We start from the raw sequence: 23,237 nt of genomic DNA, 5'->3' as shown, positions 1-23,237 counted from the left end.
ACTTTCCCAGTGGGCCGCTTTTGGAACACACGCGACCCCCGCACCCCCTTCATCATAAATGGAAAGAACAAAATGCTCGCACATACCCCCACCGGAAGGAAATGAGCAGCCCCCCGCCCCCATCGCTCAAAAGTGCCGACTCGTCTCGATGACGTCCCAACGCAAAGTGGATGATGCGGTCTTTGCCCTGTGGCTGGCTTCGGTGGCCTTGAAGTTTAGGGGGGGGGGAGACCGAGAACCATCTCAACGTGACAATCCCCCAATTTTCCCAAGGGAAGGGTTCCCAACGGAAAGTCCGCTCCACCGCGGAGGTGGCAAAACATGACGTCAGGTGGGAAATTTTCAAGTTTTCAGCCACCCCGAGGTGAACGCGTGACATTTAACGCCGCCGCTGAGTCATCCGCTTGTCACGGTGACAGAATTCGGTTCTGAGGTGGCCGCACATTGTACCCGTTCAGAGAACTCTTTTTAAAAAAAATACTGAGGAAATGTCATGTGTGCCCTCCCCCACATGAAAGCAACACTCTTAATATCCATCCATCCTCTTTCTTATCCTCACAAGGGTCGCCAGAGTGCCGGCGGGTGGGGTAGACCCTCGACCGGTCGGCGGCCGATCGCAGGGCACCGCTGTAATGTCGACTTGACAAAAAGTTCTGATATTGCCCAGCAACATGAACAAAAGTTCAAGTGGCGAGAATAACAAGGCAAATGTTCTGAAGTCAACTTTTCGTTGTCGGGTTCTTAAAAGAAGCCCGGCAGACACGCTCTTTCCTCCTTTTCAAGTTTCAGGCTCATTTGACTCCAATTTGGGTTTACGTACAACGGACTAGACGTTTGCCTTCTCATGTCAAACGCTCCCATCTGGTGCTCAAGTCCGCCTTTGGGTCCAGATGTGGCGCATCCCCACCCGCCGCCGGCTCCGTTCCGCCACTTTTTCACCGGCGCTTGAAAGAAATCCTTCCCACAGCGACGCAGTCGACAGATCAAATTGACTTTCTTCTACTTCCGTAATGACCCGAAAGCGGATCGGCGGCGCTCTCGTTACTTGATTTTGAGGCCCTTGCCAGGCGTCATCCGGGGCCGGTTGGAACAAGAACCAAAACAACAAGTGGAATTTCAAGGCTGACGAAAGCGGGAACCCGAGAAGAGCGGGAAAGTGCTGAGTCACCGGGATGAAGTTCTGAGAAGGGATATGAAAATGAGCCGCCTCGGAATGGGAAGTTGCCGCCGGAAGGCTTTTCGCTAACCTCGATTTTCAGTTTTCCTTTCAATCCGCACTTCCATGCAGGGCAACCGTCCAGATGATTTGGAGTTTGTTTATTTTCGTATTGCTTTGTTCCCCCGAGAAAATTCCAAAAGTGTCTCTTTGTCCGGGCGAGTTCCAAACTCACAACGCTCAGGTTAGTTTGTCACCTTTCAACCGGGAAATATTACGACCCCTTTTGAGCGGACCTCGAGGTCAAGTCGGCGGTTATTGTTCGCGACACTTTGTGCCGAGAGCGCCGCTGGTTTGGCCTTTTGAAGTCGACGTCGAATCCTGACAAGCTGGCAAAATATTCAGATCATCTTCAAACTATCAGCGATTACTTTTGCTTCATTGTTTACTGTTGTCACGCGTGGCCCCCGACTAAATGTGTCAATTTTGAAACAAATCTGGTCCGTCGCTGCGAAAGTATCAAGGGCGCGAATCCCGTACGGGGCGGGAGGAGATCCTTCGCTGGTACGGATGCGGCTGCCGAGCGAACACGCTCCACGCTTGCGTTGTGATTGGAATGACAAATTTCAGTGGAATATGAAGATTTTTTTGCATCCGTTCAACGGACCGCGCTGCTCCATCTGGTGTGTGCGTCTTGGCCACTCGGCGGCAGTGTAGTAGAGACGCAGAAAGACACAAAGACTGAATCTGTAGGCCAACGAGGACAAAGACGCGCCCTGATCCCGACTGATGTTTGAACACAACCGGTGCAACAACACATGCAGACAGACACAAGTCACAACTCGCACAGAGCCGATTATTTTTGCTCTCTGAAGAATGACTGTTTCAGCACTGCGACACTGTGGGTTAGGGCGTCTGCCTCACGGTTCTGAGGACACGGGTGGGAATCCCGGTCCCGCCTGTGTGACTTTTGCCTGGTGGCTTTCCTCCCACATGCTAAAAATGTGATTGTGACTTACTCGTCTGTCTCGATGTGCCCCGCGATTGACTGGGGACCGGTTCAGGGCGTACCGGCCCCCTGCCCGGAGATAGCCGGGATGGGCTCGGGCAGTCCCGCGACCCTCGTGAGGATAAGCGGCTCACATAACGGAGCGATGGATTATCCAGTGAGCTCAATGAAAGTCAAATAGATGTGCCCACAGTAGCTGTGATGAACTTTGACGTTTAGCCCGTGAAAGGTCAGAAGGATTCAAATGAAATGTCAATCAGAATCAGTCAGTGGGGGCCCGCCCGGTACCTTCTTTGGACCGCTAAGTCCCTCCTCTTGAAAAGAGAGAGAGAGAGAGAGAGAGAAAGCAAGTGAAGGGGGCCGAATAAGACTCTCATCTTTGTCACCCCCACCACACACGAAACGAGGCCGACAGAGGCAGACGCCTGTTTGTCTCTTTTTCGTTTTGTTTTTCTTTCCACCCACCGCGGAAGACTTCCCGCATTTGTCGCCCGCCGGCGCGAGCGCGTCATGGCCGCCGTTTTGCTCCTGCTGCTGCTGTCGGGAAGTTCCGTGGACGGCCTGCAGGAGGCGAGCAGGGGCTGCAGGAGGTGGGTCGTCGCGACCACGCCAGGGCGGCTCGGGGACGTGTGCTGCGTGGAATGTCACCCGGGTGAGTCCCGACGGCTTAAAACCGCCTTCTGGCTTTTCTTCTTCTTGTCGTTCTTTCTTGGGTTTTTTTTTTGAAGATTGTGTTTACGTCAATGAAGTCACTCGAACCCTTGGAGGATTCTGGTTTAGCTCGCCGCAAAACAAAAACAAAACAAAGAAAACAACAATCTGCTGCGAGTTTCGGTGGTTACGAGCACGAAAGCGGGACCGGAGCAGGAACTCTTTGTTCAGGTCATCCATCCCGTCCGAGTTCATCTCTAGCGCAAGTCCCGTTTCCTGCGAAGTCCGTCCGGATCTCGCCTTGAGCGTCTTCCTTCCCAGCCAGATTTTGGCAAACAAACGAACGAACCAACCAAAAGGTTGTGGTGATTCCCCCCCCCCCCCCCCTAAACAGCACTTATTTGCCTGTGTCATCAAACTGACAAGTGACTCAGTCCTCGGACTCGTCATTTCAAAAATGTACTGCACCCAAAAAAAAAAAAGTCACCCAATTTCCCAAGCATAGTAAATGTCTTCTCCATTTTCACTCAACTCTCCAAGAAAGTCAAGCGCTCTTGTACTTGATTCACTTCTACTTCTTCTTTTTTTTGGGGGTAGGGGGGGGGGGACGGGACTACTGTGTTTCGAAGCCAAGCCGGCCGGCCCAATTGGAGACGACCTTGTTGCTGTAATTCTTTTCTTTGCAGGCAACCGGCTGGTCTCTGACTGTGGCCCGGACCCACGAGATCTTTGCACTCCTTGTGAGGGCAAAACGTTCACGCAGAACCCCAATGACTACAAGTGTTCCAGGTGCACCCAGTGCGAAGGTCAGTGCCCCCGAAATACCCCCACCCGACCCCCAGTCGGCCCGCGGACTGGATTTCCCTTTGCCGGTTCTGCGCAGGCGCGCAGGTTCTGCTGAGGCGATGCACAGCCACGACGGACACGCGGTGCGGCTGCAAAGACGGACTCGCGTGCGGCGACGAGCGCTGCACGTTCTGCCGTGAGAAATGCGGACCGGGCGAGGAGCCTTCTGACAATCGTAAGCTCGGAACCGTCCTCACGCGGAACATTCACGTGCTGTCGTTGCAACGTGATGATCTGGAAAGTCGCCCCCCCCCCCCCCCCCCAGGTTCCTGCAGACCGTGTGCGAACGGAACCTTCAACGATCAAATCCACCAAAAGTGTAAACCCCGGCGAAGCAAGTGAGAAGCCGTCAAATCCGCCAAACCGTCGTCTGGCGCTCGGTTTACGATTTCTCTCTGCAAGGTGTCCCGGTCCAGATCAAATGATTGTGGCCAGCGGCGACGCCTTCGCCGACAATAAGTGCGTCAACGTTTCACGCAGCATTCTGAAAAAGCCCGGTAAGATTTCTTCTTCTGGTTCATTCAAATAAAAATAACATTTGACTTGAGCATCCGCTTGTGTCTTTCAGAATCCCATCCCACGAAATCCGCGTGGCCGTTGGCCTTGTCGGCCTTCCTGTGCGTTTGCCTTTTGGCTTTATGCATTTTTCTCTTCATAACTCTCTGCCGTATGAAGAGAAAAAAGAAGAAGAAAGAGAAAATCATCAAACCGCCAATAATCAGGACCGCTACAGGTATTTTGCTCAGTTGGAGCCAAATAATGGAATGGGTCAGTTAATCTATGAAAATGTTTCAGAACCATCTGAGATGAGAATCGAAGTGGGCCAAATGTCGATCTTTCTGTGCGATATCTTGATTCCATTTATCATATTTGCGACAAGAGTCATTGTGACTCGACAGTAATCCAGGACATGGTAAACGTCAACCGCTTCAAAACAAACCAAAAAAAATAGATCCTGTCATCTCTGGACCGATTTTGCGCCTCAATTTGGATTTTCCAGAAACCACCGTGCCTGAGGAAAAACAGAAAGAAAAGCAGGCGTGACCCTGACCTAGCCTCGGCCTATCTTGAGCAACTTTTTGTGCTACCGTCAATTGACATTGGTTTCCTCGGTGGCAATAATACGCAAATGCCAAGAAAGCCCAGATCAAAATATTAGCTACAGTCGTGTTCATGTGGAGAACGGCAACATGTTTACCACGCTGCAATTTGTCATGATTGCTTTGACAAGTGTGGCAAAAGATTTTGACAGCTCGACAAGTTCCAATTGAAACGTGAGCCATCCAACCGGCGTGTTTGACGTCTCCATTTGTGTCTTCTTCTTGTCCAGATGATCCGAGGACGTTGATCGCCATTGAATGCAGTTTCGACGAAGCCCAGGAAGAGCAGGGGGGCGGCGGCGGCGGCGGCGGCAGCTCGGATTCTTTAACCTCCAAAGAGTCGTCGCGGGATCAACTTGTGGCCTGAAAGCAAAAAAAAAAAAAACAAAGACCAGGATCTTTTTTTGTGGGCGGCGGCCTTCGCACAAAAGGTGCGCCGATGTCCTCCGGCGTCCGGAGTCCTGTGACGCGGACCGGATTCCGGTCCGGTCCCTGACGCGGCTCCGTCATTGCAGTGGCACCAGCTCAACGGCGTCACTCTTTGCGTTTCCGCCGTGAACTTTAACCGCAATTGTTTTGCTTTATCTTGGCTGCTTCTTTTTTGTTTCTTTTGAAATGTTCATGCTTGATTCGGGAAGGTTGCGCTTGTGGCGGGGACACGACGGGCGTAACGATCCGCGCGCAAGCCGGGACTCGCTCGCACCAGTCCAAACGTCTGAATGAGACGAGTCTTTGTCTTGCGGTTTGGCGCCCGAGCTGGAGCGAGATCGGCGACGCGATGAGAGGCAGACTTGGTGGTCGGTTCCATCCGAGTCATCCAGTTCTAGCCGAGAACGTCTGCGGGTGACGCGTCAACGTACCGCGTCACGGCTCAAATCGGACGCCTGCGCCTTACTTTTGTTTTTGTCTGCCGTTTGACCTTTGCGCACAAATGGAATATTTACAAGATGGCCCACGTAGGAAACAAAAGACAACTCTTACACGTCATTCTATGAGCTTCTGCTTTTTGACTATTGCTTTTCAAGTAATTATGATCTAATAAACCTTTGCTTCAACTGGGGAGTCTTTCATTTTTTTTAATGGTCCGCCTAAAAATAAAAGGTGTAAACCTCATTTGAATCACATGCTCCATCAAAGTTATGATTCATGGTTTGTTTGGGTCACAATTTCCTTCCCTTCTCTACAATCACCTGATTATTAGACACACTTGGTCCATTTCACTATTGATATTCTTAAACTTCCTTTAAAATTAAAAGTCATACAAAAGAGGGACAAGTTTTCAATTTACATTAAAAAGGGATTTGAGGGAAAAATATATTGTAGCATATGGACAAAAATGGTTTTGGGACATGTTTTGCTCAGATGAAAACGTCAAATTCATCTGTTAAGAAAGGCCACAAAATAAAAAAAAAGTGGCGGGCCAGCTGTGGCCCCCCGGGGCAAGTTTGACACCCGTGGTTAAAAAATAAATACAAATATAAAAGCAATAAATGCTAAACCCAAGCAAGCAAAAAGACAACAGTGAATTCTCAAGAACATTATTCAAGGCCAGCTGACAAAATGACTTAACGTGTAATTTCAAGCAGGTCAAAGGTCAACAGTGTATTTTGGGCTTTTTGCGTTTGAAATGTCACATTTTGTTTTGAGCAAAATTCAATTCAATCTGCAGTTTCCTGCTGCTGATGCGATTTCGAAATATGCCCACAACGTCAAATAATTTGCAAGAAGGAAACCAAAAAGTTTTACTTCCTTTAATGAAGATATAAAATAGAGTACAAATCATTTTAGGGCACAAAAAAGCATTTTGGACAAAAAAAAAAAATTGCAGTTGGACGTGAACGCGCTGGCTGTATTCAAAGAAATATTGTCATGCTGCGCCATTAAACAACGAGGGACAAACATTCCAAAAATAAAATGACAGCATATAGCTCCAAAACAAAAACACGTCGCTTAAATAAAGAAAAGTTGAACGCGCGGCCGGAGGCCCTTCAACGTCTTTGTTTACAGGAAGAATAAAAACGGAATTGGCTCTTGAGCTTTTCTGCTGTAAAGTGCTGGTGGGCCGACTAAAGACGACGGAAACAAAAGCAAAATTAAAAAGTTGAAAAAGATTTTTTTTTTTTTTTTTTTTTAAATGTTATTGCTGCTTACAACTTTCCTTCTTTTCTTTGGGTTTAGCCCGGCCGTCTTTGTCCTTTTGACGCTTGGTGGGCGGGATGAAGGTCGGCGCCTCAGGAAGCGACTGACAACCGGCACCGCCTGCGTCGGAGGAAAAGGAAGCGAGCGAGCGTCCGGTTATTGTTGACGACATCGCAGAAGCGCGCAGGCGCCGTCCGGCCGCTCCGACGCCACCTACCGCTTTGTCCCGTTCCGAGGACGTCCGCTCCTTGCCTCTTGGCCTGGAAGGTCGGGTCCAGCTCCTCCGCAACGTTCTGGACCCGCTGGGATTGGCCGGAAACAAGACTCGGCGGGTCGGCGCGGTCGGGAGGTCCATTCTCCGGACTGGAGTCCTCGGCGGGGGAAGGGAGGCCCTCGGAATCCAGCCTCTGCCTCTGCCTCGGCGCCTGATAAAAGGAGGGAGGAATTGAACTCAAGCGCTGCCGCGGACATTCCTATTCGGCGACTCCGGTCCTTCCAGTCGTCGTTTAATGCCATTGACGTACGTACTGGGGGTGTCCTCAGCTGACCTTTTGACAGCGGAAACGGCTTCAATTAAAAAAAAAAAAAAACTCTGCTTGCTAAGATGCTAACACAGCAGCAAGGAGGAAAAGTGAACTCCAGACATTGTTTGCTGTCCGGTCCAAAATATCCGACTTGGGAGTCTGTTTGCGTGCGACACACCGCTGCCCCCAAGAGGTCAAGATGTGCACGGCAGGCACGCAGAACTCATTGCTGAATAATAAGTGGGTCGGTTGGTTTTGACGGCTTCTCATCCTTAAAACCGGTGCTGAGTGTTGCTCATTTTTGACTTGAGCAACGTGTAAAACTCCCCATTGGGCAAAACTCAAGGCTGCAACGTTGCTGTCGGGTGGGTAAAAGCCCCCCACCCCCACCTGTTTGTCTCGCGCCGTTCTCCGGTCGCAGTGGCCCACCACGGCTCGGTGCTCCCGCCACGCCTCCGCCGCTCCTTCCGACTCCCGTGACGTGCGATCCAACTGGATTTCCTGCTTTTGCATATAGCGAGCGATTTCCTACAAGAGAATCACGGCGACGTTACGGACGTGCAGCGCGAGGCCACCGCGGCATGCGGCGGCGGCGGCGGCGTCATCGTACCTCATCCTGGGCCACCTGCGCGACCCGGAAGTCTCCCGTGGAGTCAGGGCTACGTGGCCTGGGCTGTGAGCCCTGAAACCGGAAGAAACAGTCTCTGAATTTTCAGCCATTCTGAATAATAAATGCCGGCGAGTATTGTAAAATTGCTCGTCCGTACGAGGTTTGATCTTAAATATTATTTGAATGCAGATCCCAGCCGTGAGCTAATGCTAATTGGAGCTAACCCTTAAAAGCCATTCGTGGGCAGCGTCCCATTTTTGGGACATGGTGATTTTCACGCATTATATCCTTCAGTACATTTAGGAGGCCCTGTAGCTCAGTGGTTAGAGCACTGGTTTGATAAACCAGGGGTTGTGGGTTCGTATCCCACTGGGGCCTCCACTCCCTGAGAAGGCTCGCGTCAGGAAGGGCATCCGGCGTCAAAATTGTGCCAAACACATACGTGTGCGTTCATCTGAGATGATACGCTGTGGCGACCCCGAAAGGGACAAGCCGAAAGAAACTTACTATATCCTTCAGTACATCAAAATATTGAAGCGTTTTAATCTGAAGCCAGAATTTGGTATCAGGAGAGGAGAACTCAGCGGTCAAAGTTAGCAGTTAGATTTTTGGGACGAGCTTATAAATGAGTAAAGTTATCATATAACTTAAGCAGAAATGAAAAAGAAGTGTTATTTACGCAATTTGATCTTAAAAAGGCAAAAAATTGCCACCCTGCCCATGAATGGCTTAATGAGGGCGTTCCGTCCACGATTTGTAAAACGCGCGTCGTCGTATTGAAATGTGCAAAATCTTTTGGTCGCATGCAACAATGTTTGTGTTGCGCACACTGAAGATGAGGCTCGCTTGACGGGAGGAAGACAAAACCCAGCTCGAAAACGACGTCGCTTCCCGTACAATCTTTTGACCTTTGGGATATTTTGCGACTCCGTGACATTCATGAGGTCAGAAAATGAATCCAAATCTCTAGTACGCAGAACCAACTTTGCGGACTCTTTCCGAAGTGGTGGTCTCGGTCTCCTGCTCCTGCTCCTGCTCCTGCAGCTCGCGGGCCAGCTCCTCATCAAGTAGAACTTGCTGCAGGTCCCCCAGATCCAGGCCGGTCTGCCTCTTCTTGGGGGGCAGCGACGCTCCTGAGGAGGCGACATCGTCCGCAAGTTAGAGAGGGCGAGAGTCGAGTGATCAATCACAGCACGTTGAGCAAAAGAAGAGCGCAGCAAATCACGACAGGATGGAAAGATTTCCCATTTCCTGTTGCTCGATCAAGACTGAGGAAGCGGAAGACACGCCGGAGATGGGCTCGGCTTGACGGGAAAGAAAGCGGAAACGTTCATCGAGTGGAGTCGGGAAGCCCCAAAGCCAAAGTTTGTCCACGGTAACGACTCGGGAAGAGGAGGCAGAATTAGTCCGGCAGCTAAGGGAGCACCGGAAGCGGCCCTCGTGCACCTTGCAGTCGGCTGAGGTTCTGTCGCTTACGGTACCTGCTGCCGCGCGTCTCCACCTGACCCAGGGGCTGCTGAGGCTTCTCCGAAGTCGCCGCTCCGGCTCCGGTTCCGCTTCTCCTTCCCGCTGGCCGCCGCCGCCGGGGGTCCTCGCGAGCGTCTCCTGGCTTGCGACGCTTCCGCGGTCGGGCCGCCGCCGCCTTGTGCCGCGGGTCTGAGAAGGAGCGTCGCCTTCGGATGTTCCGCAATCTGGCTCGCTGTCGTCCCGGCGAGATGACGCCCTCCTGTCGCCGTGGAAACTGTGCCCGGCTGCGGCTCTCTGATGTGGTCTCGGGGAGGCTTGGCCGTCCGGCCTTTGGGGTCCTATTTTCAGCGGGGCGCCGCGCCCCCCCAACGTGACGGCGACACCCCGCTCCCTGAGGACGTGGCCGAGCATCTCCCAGACCCGCGCGCCGGGGTCCGAGCGTCCGCCGGAGCCCCCGTCGCCTGGCGCGAAGCGGACGCGTTTGTCGGAGTCGTCTCTGGTGCTCCACGTCCCGGACGCGTCCCCTCTGCCCGGTCCGGGCCGGTCGTGAATCCGCAAAGATTCACCGCGCCTGCAGCGCCGTTCTCGGGCCTCGGGTGATCTCGGGGCTCCATCCTGATGGCTCCGCGTGGTGTTTTGCGCTCGGTGGTCCAGTTCCCGTTCCCGGTCCCGTGCGCTCCTCTTTTCTTGACGCTCGTTGTCATCGTAGAAGGTCTCTCGGACGCCGTTGGCGGTGTAAAGACTCGTGCGGTCTCTCTCGCGAGGCAAGCGTAAAGACAAGCGGCGACGGAGAGGCGGCGTGTTGTTCCTCGTATTCGGTCTCCGTTCAAAGAAATCGGCGTGTGCGCGCGGCGACGCTTGGCTTTCCCTCCTGAGTTGCCGGCGGGAATGCGTGTGGCCTTCACTTGACCACCAAGTTGGACTTTGGTTGTCTGCTACCCCGGCAGGGTAGTAAGGCGGAGGAGGGGGCCAGCTGTAATCTGGAGGGTTCCAAGTGTTAGAAGAGCGCCACCTGGCGGCGGCCGCGCCCGGATGCTGTCCGCCGAGCGGGTGTCGATTTGGTGACGGCGGTGCAGAACCGCCGGCGCTGCCTTCATTTTTGCCAAACATGCAAACACAAAAGCGGGGAGGGTGCGGCAAGCTGTTAGTGGGTCAGAGACGAGCGCAAGTCGTGAGGAGCTAATCGAGGTTTTCAGGCCTTTTGCACACGCGCGGCCAAGCCGGGTGGATGTGAACAGCGAGCGTGCAACTCCGGACAAAGTCAAAACTAACTGCCGTTTCTTTTCGGGCCAACGGCGTCACGCGGCTGGCTCCTTTTGAGGTTAGCTTAGGTTATCGGACGACTGGTGCTGATGTCGTCATCGAGTTGCGACATTCGCAATCGGATGGAAACCGACGAGCCCGAAATGCCACCGGAAGCAGCGGCCTCCGTTTATAAGGCAAATTTTGAAGAGTCCTTCCTCCGGCTGATGCGAGCTCATTGGGGGGTGTTATTGTGAACACTTTTTAACATTAAGTTATGGCTGATGTGCAATTTCATTAAGAGAAAGTTTGCAGTTAAATTACATTCCTAAAGTTAGCCAAAATCATTACTAGTAACGGTTTAGCTACAATAATTATAAAAAAATCATTTCGTGTTGCAGAAGCGGAGACCAATGTGGAATGGGACTTCCTTTCGGTATTTTGAAGAAATCGGTTTTCAAACGAAAATTCAAAGATTGTTTTGCTTCTGTTTTCGAACGAAAATCGGTACTAAAACGGCCCCGACAAAAGCCCGGAAATAACATATTGCGCGCAGCCGGAGCAGCTGAGCCACGATGCGCTTTGTTGTGAATTGCTCCGCCCCCGACAAAAGCCGGAAATCGCAATGCGTGTGGCGCAAGCAGTTGACCCACCCACGATGCGTTTTGTTATTGTCAATTCGAATGCCAGTTGCTTGTTTAAAGTTATTCTGCGCTTTTGTTCATAAAACAAGTTTACAAGGCCAGGGGCCGAGTCACTACAGATACGGCAATGCGCTCCAAGCCAAGTGTGCGCTACTACCAAAGCATATATTTTAAGCAAAAACAAAAAAAGTAACTTAATTTTATTCGATAAAGTATTTAAACTATACATGTATTTCTACTATGGAGTTTATTATCAGGAAAAGCTGCAATAATGGTTTAAAAAGCCCAATTTTTAGGCCTGGAACGCATTATTTCTTTTTCCATTCATTGTAATGGGAATCGTCAACTCGGTTTTCGAACAAATCACTTCTTGAACGGTTTTCTGGAATGGATTGTGCTCGAGAACCGTAAACTATAATGGCAAAGCAGAAAGGGAGACAGGGGCTGCTGGTATCAGGGGAGTCAGAATGACCACATACTCGCCCAGAACTTTCGCACCAACGCAGATTTATCTTTTTTTTTTTTTTTTTGGTTGTACATTCCTATTAAGTACATCATCAACCCACTAGTGGCTTGCTTACAAACATTACATTAATATGATGCATGTCTGTTGCTGCTGGGGAGGAACGGAGTGAGCAAGCTCCCCCTTAAATATGTTTGAGAATCTTATTTTTATTTTTTTAGCATAATTCAATGTTGTAAGTGCTCAAAATGCCCCCGTGAACAGTTTCTATAACTGCGATATTTGAGATGGCTCAAGCCTGGTATGTCCCCTCTGAAATCGAAACAAGGAAAAAAAAAAAAAAAAATCCCTTTTGAGGTGAAGAAATATTTCACCGTCTGACGCACAAATCACGTGGATAAAAAACACAAAAGTAGAACGTGCGAGCGGTCCGTGCGACGCGACGGCAGAATCCAAAGTGTACCTTCACGGCGGCGGTGGCGCTCCTCCTCTGTTCTGGACCTCCTCATCCTCAGCTCTTCCTCCTCCTGCATCCGTTTCGCCATTTCCTGACAGACAAAAAAAACCACACAAAACAAATCCAAACGCTGAAAACTTAAAAGCGGTCGTTCCCGCGTCTGCCATTTTCAACCAGCAGGGGGCGACATAACAGGTCACCCGCGGATCGAGTGTCGGATCAACTTTTGCTGGGATTGTTCGGTGGACTCCCGCTGCTCCACCCGGTTCAGGTTGAAGGATTTGCGACTCTGGACATTTTCGGCAAAACTCCCGACACCCCATTTCACTAGAAGTCCCACTTGGTCCCTGAGGGAGACCGAGATACTGGTCTCTGGCCCCGTGTGACTTGGTCAAGGTGTGATAAATCACCGCTGACGTATTTTGCCGAGCAGTTAACGTGCGTCGGCAACGTCGGCCGACAATTAGCAGCGGGCTCTGTCAGGTTGGGCGTGGAGCGCCATTTCGTCCCGCCCGGCCTGACGCCGTCTGCACTTTAACCGGGAGGAAGACATTCCGTGGACACCTCACACGGCGGCGATTTTATGAGCTGAACGTCCACTCTGGACTCGCCCTTCGCATTCGCACTTCGCCGACAGTTGTCACACGTAAAGAGTACCCCGCGACGGATGACTGCGCCAGCGCCACTCGGGCTTCACGTCCCGCGACAAGGAACCTTTCAAAGATGGACTGAAAGGAAGGAAACAAGCAGGGCTGAAGGAAAATCTGACGCTGCAGCAGCGACGTGACACGAAATGCACCGGCTGACTTTTCCCTGAAACAATTCAGTCATTCATTTGATTCTTTTTTTTTTTCGGAGTGGGTAACCTTTTGGAATTGTCGAGATTTGCATGTGCAGCGTGCAAAAAGGTAAAAAGCATTTTTTTCTAACCCTGCTGATTGATGGTTCCCATCTGGTTGCCTCACCATGTGCGCTGGCAGTTTTTTGGGGGGATGTGCTGAGGAAAGCACGACTGTTTCTTTTGTCTCCCCCCCCAAACGTACCCGTTTTGAAAACATCTCCTGTCAAGACGGGGTCACATCGGCAAAGTTTTAGGGGTACTCCACAGCGCTGTAAGCCAATTATCTCAAAATGGCTCAAGCTCTTCTTGGTTCATCTTTGGATGCTCCTTCCTCTGCTCAGGAGAATTTTCGTTTCCGCTGATATGTCAGGTGTCAAACCCAAGGCCCGGGGGCCTGGTCTGCCCCCCGCATGACTTTTTGTGGGCCACGAACGCAAACCACGTGTGCCAACTTCCACGATTCTTGTTACCATCTGTACTAAAATTTCAATTTTTTTTTTTCACATCATAAATGAAAATATCGCAAGCATTCCTGCGTCGCCAAACATCATCAACAGTTGAAGAAGCCACCAGCCTCGATTTCTGATGACAAAAGTAGTTCATAAATTTGATGTGTAAATATCATAAGGAGATTCTAAAGTGTTATGGTCTGACTTGAAACGCCCGGCTCCCGCCTGGGGGAAACGGCGACTACAACGCGGTCTGTGACAAAAATGACTGACAACCCTGCATAAATGGCACGGCGGAATGATTTTCGAAAACGTCATCAACGATATCGAGAGGCTCTTTCTGCCTCTTTCATCAACAGCACAGACGACTTCTTCCAGGCAGTCCGTCTCACGTCACGTGCTTTCCACCCGAACGCTTATGAAAGGTCCGCGCTCACCTCGTCATCCCGCTCCCTCCTCCGGGCCTCTTCGGCCCGCCGCCGGATCTCCTCCTGGATTACGCGGGCGTACTCCAGGTCCTGTTCTTCCCTGGAGGACGAGCGGGAAAAGAACGAGTTCAATACTTGTTGAGCCGTCACAAAGCGCAAGCCGTGAAGAAATAAATACAACGGATCAAGCGGCGGGTTCGCTACAGTTCTCTGGACTCTTGTCTGAGCAGGTCCCTTTGCAGGGTCCGCTGCGCCTCCTCCTCATCCTGGAGCCGCTTGGCCACGCGGATGTCGTTCTGCACCAGTCGGCTCTTCTGGACGTTGGTGGTGTAGTACTGCTCGACTGGGGGGGGGGGGGGGGGGGGGGGGCGACACACGGAAGGCTGAGATGGTCTCGGACGCTTTAGTCTTTCGTGGAGGTTCCGTGCGGAGAAGCTTTCGGACCGCAATCGGACACGTCAACGGTCCAGATGGCATACATTTGTCTTTTCGCGGGGAGGGAGAATTTTTGAAACCTTTTCAAAATCAGCAGCAGTCGTGAGAGCTGGGCGATATACAGGATCTTTATCTAGATATAAACGTTGACGATATCAGTAGCGAAAATGAAAACTGTCACAACAGCAACTTGTGTGTACTTTGTACGCTGGCGCTGCACGTAGAGGACAGGCCAACGGACCACGTACCGCCTTTTGAATTATGTGTTGGATCGACAGCTAAAGCTAGCCAATGGCGACCATCTGACGGCGGGTGGGGCAGGCGCACGTAAACCAATAAGCTTGTTCCACGAGAAACAAACAAACAAACAAACGCAGTAGCGCAAAACGCAAGCTCAGAGCGGCATCTGCTTCGGTACATTTGCAGGCAAGAATGAGGAACGATTTGGGGGGATTTTAGCTCTGAAGAAAAATACAAATAAAAGCATTTACAACAGAGTCAGGTGCTGTGGACGACTTGGAGAAAATTGCTACGACGCAAAGTGGCACAACAAAACATGTTGCACCGTTTGAAAACGCGAGAAAAATACGTGGCGACTTCTCGGTTATCTCGAGCGAGGCCCAAACAAAGCTCGACCGCCGACGCGTTCGTTAAGCGTGGGCGTCTGAAGCAAAAGATATGATGCGTACGCCGTCACACGTGAGCTTTCACAAAATGCTTCCGCACAAACGTTACAAAAATAGCGTGAATCCAAAACTTTACAACAGAAGTAAAACCAACGTTGAACCCGAGCTCCGTGAAATGGATGACAGTGGTACTGCTACTTATGACATTCATTCCTTCCAGAAGTCGTTTCGCAAAATGAATTTTTCGTAAGAAGCAGCGCTTTTTTTTTTTTTTTTTACGTGTAAATAGCCTAATGCCCCTTCAAGCCCACCGCCAAAACTCAGCATTCAGATTACATCATGCAATGAATAAGAAAAACCAATGTTCATTTCCCTTTGGCGTTGAGCAAATATGCGAAGAGAAGGGTGAGCAAAATGCAGCGCAGGGGACGGAGGAGGAAGCAAACGTTTGGCAGCCGAGAGAAAACGAACCCACGCGTGCACGCAACTTTATTCCGCTAAAGTTTCTTGGGGCTCACAGTAAACAAAAATAAATAAACTTGCAAAAAAACGCAAACAAACAAACAAAAAAAAAAAACTCAACAAAAGTTTGACTTTACCAAATGTGCCCGAGCTTGTGACAGCGCGAGTGTGATTCAGTGATCGTCGAATGTCCGAGGGAAACCAAATGCATCATAGGTAAAGGTTGACGTCCCTCCTAACCAATGGGATGCCAGGAAGATGCTACGGCGATAGCCAATGGGAGCGCGGCTCTATCGCGCCACTTTCAAACCTCGACGCGGGAGGTTTGCGTTCGGTGGAATTTGGGGGCTGCGAATCCGGCGCCCATCTTTCCTTTTCGTATCCTGAATTCTCTTTTGTAACAAGAGAGAATTTTTTTTGCGAGGCGGCATTTCATAACCTGCATTTTGCGATAGGAGAGACGTTTCGTAAGTAGAGGTAACGCTGTGTTTTGCCACAACCGCCGACTTGTGGTCATCAGTCAATTTTATGACCAGATTGATGTCTGTGGCCCCCCCCCCCCCCCCGTCAGTAAGTTGACATTTTTTTAAAAACGGCACTTTCCAGATCCTTTTGAATTCATATTTGGCTTTTTCTCAAAACATAAAGAAATAATCACAGTTTTGTGATTGTACCGTTAGAGAGTTCCGGCCCGATACGAAATATCGTCTGCCATCGCCCATCCCCGTCAGTCGTCGTCAAAGCTTTATTGTAACGGGCAGCTGTCATCGCCACAACCACAAAAAGAATCACACGACTGTTGACATATCAAAGAGATCTCCGCGGCTTCTCTTTGCGCAAAGCTGAGGACAAAATGGACGGCGGGTCGGAGCGAGCCCGACGTTGAACTTACTTTCCTGGGCCTGAAGACTTTGTGCCAGCGCGCCGTCTTCTAAAACGGCAAAACTCTGGCACACTGAAACAAGAGGACAGCAGAAATTGGGAAAAATTCCGGACAAAGAAAGAATATTCTGCAGCTTTTTGGGAACAATTGTGGTCAGAATGCGAAGGCGGTTTACACAAAGGGGAGGGGGGGGGGGGGCATTCCGGAACACAAAAGAAAACGAATGCAACCCCCCTCTGGCCTCGATTTGCTCCCGTTCTGGAGCCATCAGATCCTTATAGATTATCGTGTACATTCACTTATGAATGACGACGGCCCCGGCAGAGGCACTAACTTTTAAGCGAGGTTACTCCACTTCATCTTCCGGAAAACGATTATTGATCCCTCCGTCCGTCCGTCCGTCCATCCATCCAGCTCGCGACACTTCCAGCGCGCGCGCGCGCTCCACCTTTCGACTTTGAGCCGTTCCACACGAGCGCCGCCTCCCGTCTTTTTACCGACCCGCCCAAGATTCCGTCTGAATTCTTGCCCGAGCTTTCACCGACGCACTCAACGTATGGGCTGGCCGGACCGGCGCCATTTGTCGCCCTCGTACGTGGGCCGGATGGTGAAGCACCCTCGCCTGAAATAGCCTTTCAAGCGCAAAAGATTTGCTCTCTATTATTTCAAAACATTTTGGACTCGTGCGGTGGTTTTCAAATTTCAAATTCAAGTGGAAACCGGCAATATCTCCAAAAACTGCACGAGTGGATCTTCCCATCCAAAAGGTTTGCGTCCAGCGGCTTAAAATACGAAGGAAACACAAACTGGCATTTGTGCTTTTCCGAGCAAACGTTAGCAATGCACAAAGGAGCAAAATGTGCAGGTTCAAGTTGGGCAAATTGAAGACTTTCGCGCTTTGACCAAATTAGGAGAAAGCCAGTTAGGCTCAATTTTATTTTGGCAATATTATTGGGGATTTTGAAGCGCTACATAAAATAGCTCCACCACGACACGCTATACGAAACGTGTCAAATTCTCTCCAGATTCAGCAACATTGTTCATTGTGGCTTGCGGGCCTCAACATGTCATTTTTCAAGAGAATTAAAGACCAGACTTTGGAAAATTTCAAGCATGCACACTGATCCAGACACTCTTGGAGTTTGTTTATTTTGTGATTGGAATCCAAGAAAAGATCTCTGGCGGCTTACTCGCTAGCTGTCAGTCCTCTGACACATTCAACAGACGTTCGTTTCTTTGACTCCACACTAAAACGTCACATGACAAATCAATTCAAATCCTTGAAGCGTTTTATATTCAGAATTCTGCGCAAACACAGCAAGCGGGCAAAAGCCTCCGACTTCAAATTAAGGACACCAATTCTCTTAAATCCCCAAGATGGGGGAAAAAAAAAAAAAAAAAAAAAGGTGCCCGTGGGACACAACCAAAGTCTGTTGACGCGACAGAGGAGGCCGTGGACGTCTTCTCACAAAGTCGAGCCGTCCCAAAGCAGACTTGCGTTACTACTTACTCACACCTGTGGTAGGAGGCCACGCCAGACGCTGCGCTAAATGGATTTCGGCGTAGCCTTACGCTTTCAGTCTGCCCCTGAGGAGGGATTAAATTCAATCCAGCGTGACAAAGGTCAGGTCGAGTGCACATCCAGAAGGAAGGGAAGTCGGAAGGAAATGGAAGTAAGCCTCTCCGACAGTATTGCCAGGGTGTGTCAGAATTGCTGGTGAACTCGTTCGTCCAAACTCTGCCCTCGCTGCAGTTAAGTTCGCCGGCCAGGGGGAGGGACTAGCGCACTTGTGCCAAAACGGGTTTGGAGGGAAATGGCGTGAGGAATTCGGGCCCGACAGCGAAAAGCGGACAATGGCTGCGATTCCGGAAAGTCAATTTTCTTCATTCCGTTTGTCCGAGTGCGAAAGTTTCTAATCAGACCGAGAAGACGACTGCAATCCGGAGATCCGAAAGTGACAACTTACCGCAAATAAACCATGCGCCGTTAACATTTGCAACCCGTACAAAAGCTCGTTCAAGACCCGCCGTCCACTTGGATGGCAGAAAACAGTGAGGGACTCGCAACCGCTGGACAAAATGACATGGCTTCTAGTTGCAGACAAAATACAGCCCTCGCCACCCACCGCTGCTGCTGCTGCTTCTTCTTCTTCTTCTTCTTCTTGCAGAACACTTCACCGCTCAACGTCCGTCTGACAGTCCCCAAATTCTCTTGCTTTCTGGCAAGCGGCGCTCGGGTCGGAAAACCTCAAGACGACCGACCCTCAAAGCACAAAAAGAATCGACGGTATTCTGGCTCACCAGTAAGTGAGAGGGAGGGGGGGATTCCTGCGGGGGCTGTCGTCGAAACCTTCGACTGGAAAAACCACGGCAGGTTTTCAGAGGGTCAAGAAGAAAACCCAGAAAAAAAAAAAAAAAGAGTTGCGTTGCATCACTTCGATGAGACGGGATGGACTGTGGTGCCGAAAAAAAACACGAAAAGCTGCACAGCGGCTCCTTCGGGCGAACAGGTGAGCTGACACCACAGCAAAGACGCGCAGACATTTTTCCATCCGTGTCATCAGCGAGCGCAGGCCAAAGACCGAGTCGGCGAAGCTCACCGTAACACAGTTCACTCGGGGATGTGTCGGGGTTAGTGTGAGCTTGCTTGACTTTGTCCTCAGCCATACCGTTAGAACTTCAAAGAAGGACGGAACACACTACGTGGGAAAATACACCTTGAAAAATGTCCGATAGAATATTCATGTGTCGACAAGGCGTCGCAATGTTTGAGTCAAATTTCACCTTATGCGCCTCATCAAAACACGCTCAAACCCCAAACTGCAAATGACGGATTTTGTTATCGAACCACAAAAATGGTCGCCAAAAGCCTCGCAGGCGAAATCTCAGTTTGAAAAGTGGTGGGATTCAAAAAAACGGGTTACAAATGAGCAGTTCTGCTTTGAAAGATTTCCTCCCGACCGGATTAAAGTCAGCCGACGGGGACTCGTCTTGACTTTTCCACATTTGTCTCTTTGGTGGACGGTCGCCAGGGGTGGCCGGTGAAGGGCCATTTCGCCAGGCGGACCGCGCAGAACCGGGTATGGCTTCAGACGCATCATTTATCCGCACACCCCTTCACTAAAAGCCACTTTTGACTACTGCACAACAGCCAAACGAAGCGCAAAACTCTGCCATCGTTTTTTTCTGTGCTGCCAAATCTACTCTGGAGTTTGTGGGCCAAACTTCGGTGGGTGGCATTGAAATGATGAGAGTTGAAGCCCAAACTGCACTTTGCATTGTTCCTGGAAGACTTGTGCTACTCGTCTTGTTGCGCCAACAAAGCAGAGAGCCGCAAAAAGACGAAGACGCAAAATGAAATGACAACTCAAACGTCTCAAGAATGTGTCTGTGTGTGTGGGTTTTTTTTTTTTTACCTTCCTGAACACGGGGGAGGTTGGACTGGTCAATCTGGAGCTCTGCCATCACTGTGCCATCCCTGCATGAAGGCGAGACAACAACAACAACAACAACACACTCGCATTTATTGGCCGTTCGCGTCTTGCTGAAGGTCCCAAAAGCCACAAGACGGGTTCGAGTGAAATCCAAAACCGGTCACCTGGCTCATTATAGAAATGAGAAACTTCCAGCAGCGCCTGAATGACAGGTAGCTAGCTACAAAAGCTCTTCCAGTTCCCAGCAAACTTTGTGTACAAACGGCGATTTGGAAACTTACCTTGACTCTTTTCTCTCTCCTCGCGGTGTTTTCACCGAGTGGCAAACGTGACGGCCGAGCGGCGACTTGCTTCCTTCTTTTTCCTCTTCTGGTGCCTTTCAAGTACATTGAAAGCGAGCAAACGCAGCTGGAATTCCAAGAGACATGCACGAGTGTCGCCGGTCAAATGAAACAAAAGGCAAAAGGGAAAAGCCAAAAGCCCCAAAAACGACTTCGACGTTGAAACCCGAAACGTGGGCGGACATCGGCCGACGCGTTCACGTGCTTCCCGGAAACTGGAAGACCGGCGCGCCTCCTGAAGTCCAGTCGCAATTTTCACCAATAACACCATTCGAATTGTGCCTGCTACAATTAAGGTTTGCTCCATACAAAAAAAAAAACAAGGATGAACTCCAGGCTCGGATTTTTTTTTCTCGTAGTGTCTATTTTTTAATATCCTGGTCGTACTTTAAGGCGTCATTCATTATCTCTGCATAACCGCAAGTGTGAAACGTAACACAAGACAAAAGGGGGACAAAATAGGATAGTGGGACATTTTAGGCCGATTCAGAGATTTGCGGCCAATGCCGCTGGGCACAATGCATTGCAAACACACTTTTATTGTTCCGCTCAGTCATTTTGGATGCAGATAAAAGCACAGCCCAGTCTCCTTTAAAAGCAAATATATGTACAGTATATAAAATACAGCTTTTCTTGAAAAAAAAAAAAAAACTGATCATTTTAGCAGTACTATTCGGGGTAGATCCACGGCGGCATTCACTCTGCAGTAATTTGTATGAAAATCATAAATGCACTTTTCTTGGCTGACTCAACATTTGTATGGCACTTTTTCAACCTCACTGGAGTTTGGAGCTTCTTGTTCTAGCCAATGACGTAGAATAAATGTTCTAATTATAATACTATCACCTTAGAATTCGGAGTCAACGTTTTCTTCCTTTCTCTCCTCCGCGATGTTTCAATGCGTGATGTCGCCCTCCACCGGTTCGACTTGTCACTCGCATGCGACCAACTCCAGCACCACGCACAAAATATGACGCGGTGTTGTCGACAAGTCACAAAGGAGCCTGTTTGGTCACTTCGCTGGGATAATAATGTCATGCAATTAGAAAAGTAGGAAATTTTACGACACACGAACCGAGTGTTGCAATTGAAAGTACAAATTCAAACTCTGTCAAAGGCAGACAATGCGCGGTGGAGAAACGTTCTGGCCAATCTCGACATTGACAGTGCAGTTTTCGTGTCAAGGCGGTGCGGCATCGACACCTGATACGATCCGAGATGTCGTTTAAAAAAAAATGGCCACGCATGTGTTACGTTTGACTGGACAGAATGATTAAGATTGGAGAGACGATTATCACAAAGGGGAAGTCTCTGCACGCGCCTGCGCCGACCGACCAGCTCCAAGATTGCGTGGTATTAATGTCAAGTGCAGGCGGACGCCATTTATCCTCGAAAGTGGGAGAAGGCGTTGCGCCGGGGCCCGGACTAATAAAAAAAAAAAAATAGAAATCTTAATAGCTTTTCATGATAGATTGCAGCTCTTAATGGCCCGCTTGGCCTTTCAACCGTAAAATGAAACGTCAGCGTGGCTTCAAACTTCTCATTATGCTCCACGGACATCACCTTTCTGATGAATGCACGAGTACGAAGATGAGACTTTGGGAATTCCAGCAGCTTCCAAACTCATCACAAAGCTTTTGTGACTCTTTGCCTTTGCTGGCCTTGCCAATAAAATAAAGTTTATTGAGCTTCTCTAGCCACTCAGTAATACGTGACCTTTTTAAATGTTTGCTCAGCGCTGCATTGTTCTCAATCGACTGCAAATGTCAGACGGATTCTAGACGGCAAAGTGTTTTTCTTGGAGCGTCTACAGAAATCGCGTTGAGGCATTATCAGGAAAGGCGGGATCTCGCGGGGCGTTCACGAGGTGCTTTACGTCAATTTAGCGGCTGAGCTGTCGTGAGCAAGACTTGGCCACTCCCAAGAGGGGCGTGGCCCACGGGGACACCTGTCTGTTTCACATTGGGACTGTCATTAGACAGGCATTTAAGTTGGAGTTTTTGGCACCGTTGCCTTGCGTTAGTGAGTTGCATTCACTGCCTGTGGGACTCTCTGCTTTTGCGTGTGAGTTAGAGTAACCCTTGTCACAGCAATTGTGGGCCCTTATGTTTGTTCCCATCCTGTTGAGTTGTTAGTTTGCCCCATAGTCATCGGACCTTGCGAACTAAACTAAACTGCATTGAACATTATGCCCCTGCCTCGAAGTCCTGGATTTGGGTCCGCCCCCGCGCCGGAGGTTCGTGACATGAGCAGGACAGGCGAGCAAAAGCCTTCGAGCTGCAAATAAAGTCAACTACAGCACGGCCTGTTTGGGTCGTTCCCGAGAAACAAAGTCCGCTGACCCTTTCGGGCGGAGAAGCTGAGAGGCAAGAAGTCGAAAGATCATCCATCGCCGATCGCTTCCACTCAATGACGTCATGTCACAAACGCGTGGAAAACCTTGTGCGGGGGGAGGGGCAGACGTTTCTGCTCTTTGAAGTCATCTCGCTCCTGGCGCAAAAGTCAATCAAAGTTTGGCAGAGAATAAAAGGTGGAAGGTGAAATGATTGCCTAAAAGCACTCAAGAAGGCAGCTTTGGAGGTCAACGCTGACCTCAAGCACAAAGATCAGCAGCGGTTTGCACCAGTTTTTACATTTTATTTTGTATTATTTTACAGCAGAGAGAATATAAAGCATTCAGAAAACATCTTCCATATTTAAGGGCATTTCAAAATGTTTTGCATGGCTTCAGCAGCTGAAATCGTTTTTTTTTTTTTTTTTTTTTACATATCCATCGAGTCAGTGACGCTTGTACATGCACAGTTACAAAAAAGAAAAGTTACAAACAAGAGAAGGGGGGGGGGGAGGCAAGAAGAAAGCAAAAACAGGAAAAACCGAGGTGGGAGGGGGCTGGAACATTTGAGGGTAGCAGAAAAGTCACAGAACAGGGGAAGACAGAGAAAGAGCGCTCGCTATAGAGGAGAGGAAAGTAGATCTAACACTAAGTTCATCACATGCAAAGTGTGGCGGACCCAAAACTTTCAATCCAAG

At 49.9% G+C, this 23,237-nt stretch overlaps 2 protein-coding genes and 1 non-coding gene across 5 annotated transcripts; 2 read left to right on the top strand and 1 right to left on the bottom strand.

Annotated features, from left to right (window-relative positions):
• Nucleotides 1-454: 454 nt before the first annotated feature.
• LOC133515272 (tumor necrosis factor receptor superfamily member 9-like) lies at nt 455-5,468 on the top strand. Of its 2 annotated transcripts, none has more exons than XM_061847672.1 (7): nt 455-2,817; nt 3,503-3,622; nt 3,700-3,837; nt 3,928-4,000; nt 4,065-4,159; nt 4,321-4,395; nt 4,993-5,468. In XM_061847672.1, exons 1-7 carry the CDS (start codon nt 2,676-2,678, stop codon nt 5,127-5,129), a joined length of 780 nt encoding a protein of 259 aa, XP_061703656.1. In that variant the 5' UTR covers nt 455-2,675; the 3' UTR covers nt 5,130-5,468. The 2 variants fall into 2 exon arrangements, with proteins under 2 accessions (XP_061703656.1, XP_061703646.1); XM_061847662.1 differs by having other exon boundaries at nt 1,010-2,817; nt 4,231-4,395.
• Nucleotides 5,469-6,499: 1,031 nt separating this feature from the next.
• On the bottom strand, nt 6,500-21,552 carry ccdc187 (coiled-coil domain containing 187). Of its 2 annotated transcripts, XM_061847477.1 has the most exons (15): nt 21,054-21,552; nt 20,148-20,274; nt 19,849-19,910; nt 16,442-16,504; nt 16,224-16,310; nt 14,231-14,369; nt 14,036-14,126; nt 12,315-12,399; nt 9,517-10,593; nt 9,020-9,168; nt 8,036-8,107; nt 7,816-7,953; nt 7,119-7,326; nt 6,914-7,021; nt 6,500-6,828 (listed from the first exon to the last, which is right to left on the bottom strand). In XM_061847477.1, exons 3-15 carry the CDS (start codon nt 19,895-19,897, stop codon nt 6,764-6,766), a joined length of 2,331 nt encoding a protein of 776 aa, XP_061703461.1. In that variant the 5' UTR covers nt 19,898-19,910; nt 20,148-20,274; nt 21,054-21,552; the 3' UTR covers nt 6,500-6,763. The 2 variants fall into 2 exon arrangements, with proteins under 2 accessions (XP_061703461.1, XP_061703471.1); XM_061847487.1 differs by lacking the exons at nt 16,224-16,310; nt 21,054-21,552 and having other exon boundaries at nt 20,148-20,475.
• trnai-gau (transfer RNA isoleucine (anticodon GAU)) lies at nt 8,341-8,413 on the top strand. The gene has a single exon. It is a non-coding gene; the product is annotated as a tRNA-Ile (tRNA).
• Nucleotides 21,553-23,237: the final 1,685 nt, after the last annotated feature.

This window comes from Syngnathoides biaculeatus, chromosome 2 (genome assembly GCF_019802595.1).
Source record: "Syngnathoides biaculeatus isolate LvHL_M chromosome 2, ASM1980259v1, whole genome shotgun sequence".
Lineage (NCBI taxonomy): Eukaryota > Metazoa > Chordata > Actinopteri > Syngnathiformes > Syngnathidae > Syngnathoides > Syngnathoides biaculeatus.
The sequence above is the reverse complement of the archived record's forward strand: the minus strand, read 5'-3'. Positions and strand labels throughout refer to the sequence as shown.

What these genes read in the sequence shown, in the direction of transcription:
- LOC133515272 (XM_061847662.1), top strand. Translation starts at nt 2,676, where the DNA reads ATGGCCGCCGTTTTGCTCCTGCTGCTGCTGTCGGGAAGTTCCGTGGAC. An exon ending in CTGCGTGGAATGTCACCCGG is followed by an intron (nt 2,818 to 3,502) that starts GTGAGTCCCGAC and finishes TTTTCTTTGCAG; the next exon opens with GCAACCGGCTGGTCTCTGAC. An exon ending in AATAATCAGGACCGCTACAG is followed by an intron (nt 4,396 to 4,992) that starts GTATTTTGCTCA and finishes CTTCTTGTCCAG; the next exon opens with ATGATCCGAGGACGTTGATC.
- ccdc187 (XM_061847477.1), bottom strand. Translation starts at nt 19,897, where the DNA reads ATGGCAGAGCTCCAGATTGACCAGTCCAACCTCCCCCGTGTTCAGGAA. An exon ending in CTTCGGAAAGAGTCCGCAAA is followed by an intron (nt 8,108 to 9,019) that starts GTTGGTTCTGCG and finishes TTCCGGTTTCAG; the next exon opens with GGCTCACAGCCCAGGCCACG. An exon ending in CGCAGGTGGCCCAGGATGAG is followed by an intron (nt 7,954 to 8,035) that starts GTACGATGACGC and finishes ATTCTCTTGTAG; the next exon opens with GAAATCGCTCGCTATATGCA.